At 41.2% G+C, this 12,021-nt stretch overlaps 1 protein-coding gene across 1 annotated transcript in view; it reads right to left on the reverse strand.

Annotated features, from left to right (window-relative positions):
• LOC119656877 overlaps window positions 1-12,021 on the reverse strand; it is a 528,228-nt gene that overhangs the window by 310,076 nt on the left and 206,131 nt on the right. The window contains exon 3 of the mRNA XM_038063542.1: window positions 2,313-2,445. Within this exon, the coding sequence (XP_037919470.1) occupies window positions 2,313-2,445 (133 nt within the window). The remainder of the gene's footprint in view (window positions 1-2,312; window positions 2,446-12,021) is intronic.

Below are 12,021 nucleotides of genomic sequence, written 5' to 3' on the forward strand. Positions count from 1 at the left end.
GCTTGTTTATGCTGTATATCATTAGATGCTATCCAAACACTTGTTCTGACTAAGGAGAAACACCCGGTTAGAGACAACTGATGAGTGGTGTATTTATAAATGGCATTTGGTTGACAAGGGTGATGCGATGCCAATCAGACGATATTGAAGGATTTTCACCTGCATCTATTCCGGGGGATGATGAATGATTTTGTACTGAAAAATTTCTTGCTGGAACTTTTCAAGTACGAGAAGCGTTGATGATGGAATAAAAAATTTTAAAAATTTGTGAAATATAAATTAATTGACTTTAGATAACGTAAACGTTAACGATTAGCGATACTCCGAATGAGGTACTAGTACAGTCGACAGTCGTACAGACTCTGGGAAAAGTTGTAAATAACGAAATACAATACCTGCTATATGGCAAGCATGTTATTAAATCACCAACTAGTTTTCTTAAATCTGAGCTTTGTAGATCGCAAACAAAAATGCAATAGGGGGTCTAAAGACAATACTGAAAGAGCTAGTCGTTAGCATCGCTGGTGCTTATTTATCGCTTTACAGCTGAGACGACCATTGAAGATAGACAGCAAACATTGTTCTTCAGTAGTAGGTTTTATTCGGTTAGGTGCTGTCGTACGGCGCTTTAGACAGCCAACTTCTGTACATCTATCAGCCAAGGAACGCAATCGAGCAGAAGCCTTCATGAGCAGTCAAGAACCAAGCTCCACAATACAGAAGGTGTCTCTATTTTATGGACCTTCGCAGTCAATTTGGCCAACTTTTTTTGGTTTCGAGAGAGCTCTCCGCTATTAATCGATTACGATATGCTATAACAGAGTGCTAGCACCGGAAAAGTAGGGAAAACACATATGAAAGCTCCGGGTCAATGATAGTAAAATCAAAGCCAAAATTCCGCAAATGAAGCAAATAAACATAATGACGAAAGTTAAAGAAAAGAAGGATGGTCCTTATAACCTCAGCAGTCATGGCGTTGTTTTCGAGGTAAAAAGGAGAATATAACTCAGCAATAAAAATTGGAAGCTGCCTTCTCTCCCAATGTAACGGTCGGACAGTGAAGCTGTACTCGTATTTTGGCCAATACTGACAATGCATCCCTACTAGGATTAAAAAGCTAAGTAAACGCTTTATGTTCCATAAAGGAGTGAGCAGTAGGTATACAAATTCACCTAAACCTACCTTCATAAGCCAATTGCCGACAAATCAATTTCAGGAACAGTAGGCACCAAGGAACCAATAGACCACTCCACACGTCCTGGTTTATAAATGAACGTGTTCGTGATACGAGTTTATTGAATTAGCTCTTAACTAATCCATTTGATTAAATAGGCCTCACACTAATTAGCGATTCCCAGAACAAATTTTCATATTCATATCCCTGAATATCTAACGTGGCGCCATAATGGTCGTTTACAATTTACAACGTTGAGTACAACTCTTGCCGGGCAAAATATTTTATTCCCGACCAGGGAGCACTTTAGCCACTTCATTTGCATAAAATATTGATACTAAATCATCCTTTGTCCTGCCTTAGTCACAGCGTCACACTTGCGCTTTGTAATTTTATCCCATTTTGATATATATCACTAATTTGTAAAAGCCGTCATTTATACGTTTACATTAAACCTATGACTAACAGTGGCACCAGCACACCTTCCTGCAGAATTTTGTGGGTTTCATAAACTACGTAATCCGAATAAATCACTTTAATCTTACGGAGCTGGTGGTGTTGCTGTGATTATTATTATTATTATTTGGTAGTCTCCGGAGCAAAATTGTACACAGATTAAGTTGGAAATTATAGGAATCCAGTGGTTTACCCCTGGTTTACACAACCACGAGAATGGAGGAGAGGCAACTGTTTTCGATTACTCTGCTGGAGATCCTGGTTATTTAACGAACAACAGCAAATGTTCCTTAGATAAATGATGAGGTCCTGTGAAATGCCGGCATTTTACATGTGACTCACATCTAACTCAAATTATTGAAATTGTAATCTATTTTAGGTTTAGTTCTGGTGGTTATGCAGGTTGATTCGTCTTTTAATGTTATGGGGAAGCTAGGATATGTACATGTTTATTTATTAATTTCTAAACAGGATCCATTTGATGTTTCTGAGTAACGAACCGAATTAGAGTTCATGTCTCTTCATATGAAAATGAAATCCTGAAAGTTGGTTCAATGCATCCCTGACCCGATTCTTACTATCTACGTCCAGGTGCCCATATTGATTCCTAGGCGTTTTTCCATCGCAATAAATCGCATCCCCTCTATCCTAAGTGCTAGTAGTAAATATTAATGCAAAGTACCTGTAAAGAGGTTTACCGGCGCTCTCTCGAAACCACAACACCATATACACTCGGTCTTCCTTGGTTTCCGGTTCAATATCGCAGGGTAGTTTCGCGGTACGTCCGAGCACTGCTTCCACCGATACCGTTGACACTGAAAGAATAAATGCCAAATGAGAAAATCCGATTAAGTGCTGAATGCATTACGATATTATGTATAAATCATTACTCCTGAAATTTTGTAACCGTACGCAAAGTAAAATTTGGTGCGCTTTTGATACGCACATTTATGACTTCACCGTTCAACGTGGAGGGCGGAAAGTATATGTGTGTTTAAGTGCATCCGACAAAAGCCATGATTTAATGTAACGAGCAGGATCAACTCCAGGGAGGATGTCTGTTTACTAAGTAGAGGCAGGAGCTTCGCCATGGGAGCATGAGTTTCAAGTGGTAAATGTGCAAACTTTGATATGCTAATTCCTTGGGGTGATTTTCCGAGAAGTTCAGCGGAGTTTCAGAAGTTAACTTTTGGTAGACCGCAAAATTTGAACCTGTGGGGGCTTCATTTCTTTACTTTTGTCGCAGTTTTTTATATGAACTTAGGTCCTGAGTGAAGCCAACTGAAATCTTCCGAATTCTAATTTTGTAGCGCATAACAGGATAACTTTTTTCACTCACTTCATATTTTAGTCCCAAGTTCTGCGTAAGAGCGGAAACATGACCTCATTTAATCATATACAGGTATAAAACAGTCCTGATATATTTCTTAGTGTTTTATTTTCATTTCAACAATTTCAGATAGTTTCTGACCATAAAGGGTGACACCAAAGACTATAATCGAGGTAGTGGTAGGCGCCATGTCGTATGTATTGTTATTTCCTAATGAGCGCACTCAGCCTACTCACTAACATTCTACGGGTGCAGACGGTGATTGATGGGAAAATCTTCAGTATAATTTAGGGATAGCTTCTTGCGTTGGGATCCATTGCAACTATATGGGGTTGCCATCAACCATACCTTCGCGCCATCGTTCGTGATTATCTGAAATGCTCTTCAGGACCATACATAAATTCACGAGAGATTAGCACTCCTCCCCTACCGAGCTACGCTAGGTGCCGGGGGAGGGGAAAGTAGATTCCACTACATAGCGTAGCGCAATGCGATTGTCGCCCTACTTTAAAGTGTGACGTATCCACTGCCACTTCCGCCTTCTGATCACAATGCGTACGAGTGTCAGGCTTGTGCGCCATCCAAGTTGTGAGTTTCAGATAGTGTCAGGCCATCACATACCGATGATACGACGCAGACAGGTATTAGCGAAAGCTAGGAGTTTTTGGGTAACAGTGGAGTTCACATTCCATGTGCTTCTCCCACATAGTAACAAAGAAAGAACACTAGTGCAGAACAGTCTCAACCTGGTCTTGATGTTGCAACATTCAGTTCGGTGCCATGGTTGGCAGATACCACGCTTCTAAGATATATAATTTGACCGAACTTTGTGATGTTCAGATCATTAATGTGGACAGGGATAACCCGTCGCTTTGAGAACCTTGATTCTGTTCCTGTTCATTTTCAATCCAACTCAAATCTAGCACCATTTAGCCAAGGTCGATGACCCAGTAAGGGAGCAAATATCGGCATAGTCGAGGTGTTTGAGGAAAGATGTCATTGTCAATTGACTTCCTCCGGACAAGGCGGCATGATGAAAATTAGCGATAACAAGAAGAAACAATATCAGTGACAAGGTCCAACCCTGGCGGACCCCGCTTTCAATCTCAAAAATCCCCGCAGATTTTACCTCTGTGAAGCACGGACATTTTGGCCATTATATGTCGATAAGATAATATCTGTTAATTTCCCTGGAAGCTCCTTCTGCGTAAAGCACTCCAGATACCCCCCTCGTTCACGCAGTCGAAAGCTTTCTCGAAATCAATGAAGAACAAGTGAAACGAAGATCTAAACTGCGCGCAAAGCTCCAAAACGATCTTCTGCTTGGAGGAACAGTCCGTATCTGCATGTTACGGTGACTTGCCATTTCATCCACAAAAGGAGAAACTTCACGGGATATGCTACGATTAATAGACGTAGTAAAATGTTAGCTCCACCTTTTTAGTTTTTATCATCTTGGATGAAAAGTCTACCTTTGACGTCCTTTACAGGACTATCGAAAGATTTTTGACCACATGCAAGCTCTTTCGTTGTACCGTATACATTTCGGAAACCATTACGATCTGCGACATCTTCCGCTTTCCTGACCAGCGCAATAGCAAATTCCCTTTGTCACTTGATCTTCTCGGTATTCCGTTCGATATCGGTGCTCGAGCGCGTCACGCCCGTCCAGAGGCCAGTGGAGCTTTCAATCCATTGTGTTCATTGGTGCCCTTTCACGTTTCCGCAGTCTGCCAGATCTTAGATGACCCTTTGAGGCGTGACCAACTTGTATGTTATCCGAGGAAAGAGCATTTTTGATGGGGCGAAACACTCATCGATGTTTCCAGGCGAGTTATTCAGTATATCTGTAGTCCAATTAACAAAAATAGCTCTCCAACTGTCGAGCGACAACTGGGTTATACAAGTGGTTGATCTTTAACTTTTGGAGGTTGCAGCTGTGCAACTCTGCGAGAAATACGCAACATGCAAGAAAACGTAAGCGAGCATCAAATGGTGATCCCCATCGAAGCCGATGTCACGGGTCCCCTCTACTGCTGATCGCAAAGTGATCGATCTGGTTGCTTGTGCGGCACTGTTGAAACTTAACTGACCTTATGGCAGGTTCGGTTCTCGAACAATATTCCACAAATAACGACGCGGTGGAAGTTACAGAAATCCACGAACCTCTGATAATTACCGTTGCGGTCAAAAACACCCAGTTTCCCCATCATATGCCCGAACAAAGTGTTGTCGGAGTCCACCTTGGCATTCAGTTCACTCAACATTCAAAAATTTCTTGTAACACTGTTACATCAGTCTTATATTGAGACAGGGTATCAACGTACGTTTCATGAGAAAATGCGTCAACTTTTACTTGGTTTTCGATGCCATGTTCGTCGTTGTAACATCCATCCAGTCCGAGACTCCTTTGGTAGTTTCGTAGCAAGTTGTTTTACTGTTTGATTATCAGCCCTATCCAAGCCCCAATATGGAGGGCCAGTTCATACAATTTGTCCTGTTTTTAGGCCCGGGAGACCCGCCTTCATCATTCTCCATGTGTCGCTTTCCGTTAACAAAGAACTCCGAATGATCATCACCTGGAGGCGGAAATGGACTTGGATGGTAGAGCTGTTAGTGTTAGTCCAGCAGGCCTTTTCCCGGTTGTATGCTCTATTGCTCAAGCAGTCCACGTTTTCCGCCCTGGGACCTATACTACCCTTCGACCACCGGTGTCTTCTTCCAATGGGCAAATTCTGTTGACGGTGCACGGTCGTCATCAACAGAATTTGTCTAGGGCATTTGCGGCTCCCCTACCGGTCGCCGTCCTTCTGCTGTCCTTTGAATAATCTTTTAAGCATCCGATTGCCGTCCATCCCTTGAACGTGGCAATTGCAGGTACCGAACCTTGCTTATCTTCACTTCATCGAATATTTGAAACAACTCATAGTTATTTCTGATTCGCCAGGGGTCGTCTGCTAGTTTAGCTCTTAGGGGTCCTCTCGAGTAAAGCTTTTTTTTTAGATTGCTGATAAGACGTTCTAAACAAACTTAAGAGATTTTCCTCTACTTGTAAATTTCGTGGTTTTTTTGCATGTCTGCGCTTTGAGTGTCACGAATGCGCTAAAACGTCAAAGAATGTGGAAAATCAACCTCAAACGATCCTTGCTCAGAACGCCAACAGTTTCGACTTATGAGGGATACAGCATTTCATTTGGTTCATTCTAAAAAATTCTAACAGCGGCCCAAAAGTTGGTCCTGATCAAATCAAATAGGGACAGAGTCTGCGTATGTGAAGAACTGCTAAGAAAGGCAAACGAATGAAAGCTTTTTAAAAACCGTCATTACTAGAGATGAAACATGGATGTAATTAAGAACTTGTAATACGTTGAAACCTTGAAGCATACCCATGAAATTGTGAGAAAGAAGAGGCTAGTTTTGGGCACCTTGAGGGAACTGCAACTGGAGACAATTGTAGACTACCTCAACAGAGTCGTCATTGACGCATATGAGGCCAGCTCTCCGGTTAAGATAGTCACCTCATGAAGGGATGTAAGCCGGTGAAATGAAAACAAAGCCCCGAAAAACTTTAAAAGATCGAAAAAAAACGGAACTGATCAAGGTATCGAAACGTGCTAACCGCGTCATCCCGAGCGTTACAATGAGATGGGCTTTAGGAAATTTCAAACAACTGAACTCACCCGAATTAGATGGTATCCTCGCAACAATATCAATGCTTGCTTTCTTAAAAACGAGAGAAAATTCCAACGATATAACCTGCACATTCTGGGTCTAAGCGACTCTGGGCAGTACATATTGCCTTCTTGTGGTACAGGGATTTTGTACCATGGAATACCAAGTGGAAGTGGGCGCGAATTTACTTGAATATGGTCGCAAATCATTCGATAATCCTGTGAAGGACGTTAACGATCAGATCAAGAGGCAGAAGGGATGGCTCACGGCTCTTAACCCATGATATTTGAAAGATTTCCGCCTCTTATGGATGAAATGGGTAGTGACCGCAACATTTCAATGCAGCCTGCTGTTGCAAATAAATTTGAAATTATTTAGACTGCGAATCCACTCACTCACTCTTACTGCATAGCAAAACCGCTGGGGTTACCGGTCTCCTCGCTGATTCTGTAGTTTCTGCAAATCTATTAGTTCCACTTATACGGAAACCTTGGGAATCTGAAACGTTGGCAAGGTTAGAAAGTATCTGCATGGTGATAATTACCGTCGCAAAAATAATAGCTAAAGTAAACCTGGAACAGATCAAGGAACACCGCAAGAGCTTAATCGACGGATAGCATTCTGGTTTCCTCTCTAGACCTCCTGAAGTAGCGTGAGGAGTCAGATCTCTGCTTTACCTGCTTTCCATTGGCTTTGGAAAGGCTTTCGGTAGCGTCAACAACGGACCCTACACAGAAGGGAAGTCCCGGGTAAATTAATAGCAATTATAAGAACGACCTATGCTAACGCAAAATATCCCGTTCTACACCAAGGCAAAGTATCGCAACATATTTGAGGTACAAAGTGGAGTCTGATAGCCTTGCACTGTGTCATCGATATTATCTTTTTTGTTATGGGTGACGTTTTTCATAGGGGACTTAAGTGGACTACCAAACCGTTCTTCAAACCCCTGGACTATGAGAATATTCTGTCCTAATATTCTTCCTGCGCAGCTATGTGCGAGTAACACATGGAAAGGGACCACGGGTATGCTTACCTGAAACCATATCTGGTAATATTGCGTAAGAGATTTCGATTAACACTTAGTCAAGCAGGTTCCAGTTTCAACTTTGGCTATGAATTAGGATAGTCAAAGAAGAACGGAGATCTGGCATAAACCGAGAAAGGGCAAAAACTAAACTAAATGCTCAGAAAATCTGAAAAGAATCGTCGTTGTATTACTACTATATACAATCTAGGTTTGAAAATATGTTATAGTTGGTATGATATTGAAAAGTTTGGTGGAATCTATGCAATTATTAGTAAAGTTGTAGCATATCAAAATGCTACTGTTGCATAAAATCACTGCTTTTCAAAGCTTTTGCTACATCAAGGGAACTTTCTCGAAATCGAATGAACATATTGACACATGACACAACTTGGTGTCGAATTTAAGAAAAGGTAGCCTCCGCCCAAAATAGAAAGGGGAATAATTTCAAAGACTTCGGTAGTACTTTCTGGAAAACAGGGGGTATGTCATTACATACATAAATAAACTGAGGAAGGACAAACACTATTCAAAAATTTGGAAAAGCTACGGTAATGTATCTACAAAGGGATTAAACGAGAAATTGTAGCCATGAGCTTTTCTTCTGACTGGGAAACCTTCAGCTTCTTTGGTGATGTTGGACTCTTTTCGTGCCTTGTTTAAAATCAAGTACACAATGATGAAACCAGGGCTCATCGACAGTAACAATCCACTAAAAATTGTCTACTTTGTTCTCGCTACAAAGATAGCAATACGCAACTCTTCAAAATTGTTAGGATTGATAAAATGGTTGTAGGTGATGCCCCTGGACGCTATTTCTTATTCTAACGAGCGTTTTTCAATAATAGATTTTCAACTGTGGCCACCAACGTCGCCTGTCAGTGGAACTGAATTCCGTGCTGCACACGGTTTGGAAACCTACGCTTTTCCGCCGGTCCTATCACCTCCATCATGGGCAAGCGTCGATGTGCGCTTCACATTCGATGCCGCCCACATGTCTTTCTTCTCGCTCGAACAACGAACAGCGGCTGACACTGTAAAGACCACTCCGAAATACAGAAGAGTAAGACTTTGCGAAATATATTGTAAATTATGTAATGGCGAAAGATTATTTTCTCCGCGTTTATTGGGCAAGTCATCATTAACCCCCAAACAACTTGTTCAATATCTTTTGTACTGACAGCGTCTCCTAGGCCGGAAGGTCGACCTAGGACCATCGTCCCACGAATATCTACCTGGGCTGAACGGATTGGGGCACTTGTAAACTGCGTCCTCTTGAGCAAGAATCGCCATAAACAAATTACATGTCTTTCAAAATAGTATTACTTGCCTGGTAAGGAACCTAATCACTAAGCGAAATTCGGCCGTCCTCATATTTTTAATTTTCTTCCAGATTGTCTTGTCTGAACAAATACGTGATTCGGACATAGCTTGACATTTACACAATGAGCCCCCCGTACATAAAAAAGAGCGACGGTATCTGTTGTCATCCTATATAATACGACCTATGCGGTTATTTGTTCGGATAAAGTTAATAATATTATCATAAAATACGCCGTGATTATGGAAAGTTTCGCGCAAATCCTACTTAAACTACCAAAGTTAAAATAAGTCAAAGCTGTGATTTTCTTGTGAATTTGCATTGCCCGACAAGTGGTCATTTCTTTAATAAAAAGTATAATGTCAGCATTTAATGGCAATGATTAGTACGAAGGATTGCAAGCGAGTGTCAGCGGGATATTTCAGTGGAGCTGCCCTTAGATACTTCTGTTGTTGAGATACCTATTAACCACAATACAATATTTTTCCGCCATCCTACTAGCTTTCTCAAACCGTTTTTCACCAAACAGCTCTAGGGTGACCCATCGGTCAATTTGGGTTAGGCGATTCCGGTTTCATGGTTTAGCCCGAATTTAGTTAGAGTTCTTTCCTAATGCGTCACTTGTTGACCCTTACTTCCCCCGTCTTATTAACATATCTGCAAATCTGTGGCCAATACGCTGATGATATCTTTTGTTTGAAATTATTATATTTCAGGTTTGGGTACTTCGATAGCTGCCAAATAAAAGAAGCGATAACTCTAGTTATGCTGCCTCTTTACTGAAGCGCAGAAAAAATATTCTTGGTGGACACAATCGCATATTGGTGCTGTGATAGTTAGGTTTCCAGATTCGAAAACAGGGGAAGTTTCGAGCAATATCGAGTTTGGTATCGCCGTCCCCAGAAGCAACGCTATAAAGATATAGGAACTGTTCAACGTCCTCGAGGACGTTTATTCATGTGAAGCTGGTCGAATGTGGGATGACTTTGCAGATTCTTCAGATTGGGAGTCTTTACTTGATTGATTCTTATTTTAAATACTACTGACTCTGCTTGCTTCCTCCTTCAAATCCAGAGCTCATTGGCATTTGAAGAGGGGTAACATCATTCATTGAATCCTCTCACCTGGGCTAGCAAAGACGGCATGGAGAATCTCACGTATAATCAGTATAAAAAATATTGGTGGCAGGATATAACTTTGTCGGAGTCCGCTTTAGGCTTCAAATTACTCGGAGACTTCGCTCGATGCAGTATGTGACATTTTGCACTGTCATATGCCACTTTGATAATAACTGTTAATTTCTGGAAAACTTTCGAACTTCACTGAATACTTGTACTTTAAATGTACTCCCTTGGCTGGTACCGCAATTATTAGAATATCTACCCACGTCCAATTCTATAATAAATGCTTCCAGAACGCGGAATACATCATGAAAAATAGAACAAATTGATTAGCTTCAAATTCAATGAAATTGTTCAATGTAATTTTAAATCAGTGCTAGGTAAGAACACGTCAGTAATACCGAAGAAGGAAGGAAGGAAGAACCTTGAAACGTAAGGAACACGTCAGTGGTACCGAAGATTCATTTATAACTCACAATAAATCTGGCCATGGGCACAATACTTATTACTAACTTGTAATTTGGCCTTTCTGTACTCCCTTTTTAATCAAAGGTTAACTGCCGTAGCTAAATTCACCAAATCGATTTCAGGCTCACACGCAAAGTTTTCGTCACTTTTCGACAAAGTATTACTCTGACCTTTCAACAATATTCAACAATGCGATTATTAATTTTTCCGAAGGGTTGGACTTTTATAAAAAAATCACCTTCAATTCTACTTCTATAATAGAGATTCCTTTGCCTTAGGAATTCACTTTCACTGATAGCAGAGATTCTGACATGGATGGTAACCACATTTGGAAAGTGTATCCCAGGGGCATCTTATCAACAGGGCAAACTAACGCAATAATTCCACCAACTTGGAAGCCAAGAAAATGTTAAAAGGGCAATGGAAATTAGTCCCGATTTCATAATTAGTGAAGATCGATATTAGGCCAATTGTCTGGTAAGGCATTTTATCTCAATCCCCAGCCTGGTTAATGGCTCTACTAGGTTTGACTTAAACGCGAGCTGAAGAGATAAGTACTCCATAAGATGTTTCGGATCCAAGGACCCAACTTGGAATAGATTCTCACCAAGCTCCCGGTGAGCGCTAGGCCTCTTAGATCCTAGGGTAAGGACACTAGGGTGTAGATAAGTCATTTAGACCTTAGTGTGGTAGCCAGCCAGCGATATTTCGCTAAACGTAAAGATGTTTTCCCAATGTCCAATGTATGCTGATTGTATGTTCTCTGATCAGAAGAGATTGTATTTACTACCCCTTCAATCAAATTAACTGTGGATGGCTCCTTCTTTGGTGTATTACCCTCAATTAATATCCTACTACACTCCTTATATCTGTCACATCTAGATCTCCATAATATTTCAATACTCTCCATGTTCCATAAGATTTCAATCCCCCAGAACAAGCCAAGTTAAAAAGACATTGCAAACAGGAGGAGTGGCCTAAATGCCAAGGCGGGCTCTAATAACTATCTTCTCAGGCATATGATGCAAAAACACGGTTTCAGAGAATCTAATGCCATAAAAGACGTCCTTTTCTCAGGTTCAAGTGAAGTTACCAGCCATGTTCTGAAGGAGCGCCATAGCTGACTTTACAAATATAAAAGCGGAATTCGTGTAAAGAACTGAGTCCTTGGGCTCTGGTGTTGGGACCATTTTCGGGGAATGCTACGTAGTGTTAATACCATAAGTAGGCTATTCCCCGTTCTGGATCTTCCTATCCTGGCTGCATTAACACCCTCGTACTATCAGGCCTCTATCAACTTTAGACTGGTAATCACGAGAAGCAAAATAGCTCTCATCCGAGTGGCATATATTTGCGGATAATGTCACCTAGTGCTTCTGCCGAGTTATATCCTTCCTTTTCCATAGAATGTCGATTGCCTAAATGAACCATCACATCCTCAACCGCATTCGC

The sequence above is a fragment of the Hermetia illucens genome, chromosome 5, assembly GCF_905115235.1.
Source record: "Hermetia illucens chromosome 5, iHerIll2.2.curated.20191125, whole genome shotgun sequence".
NCBI lineage: Eukaryota > Metazoa > Arthropoda > Insecta > Diptera > Stratiomyidae > Hermetia > Hermetia illucens.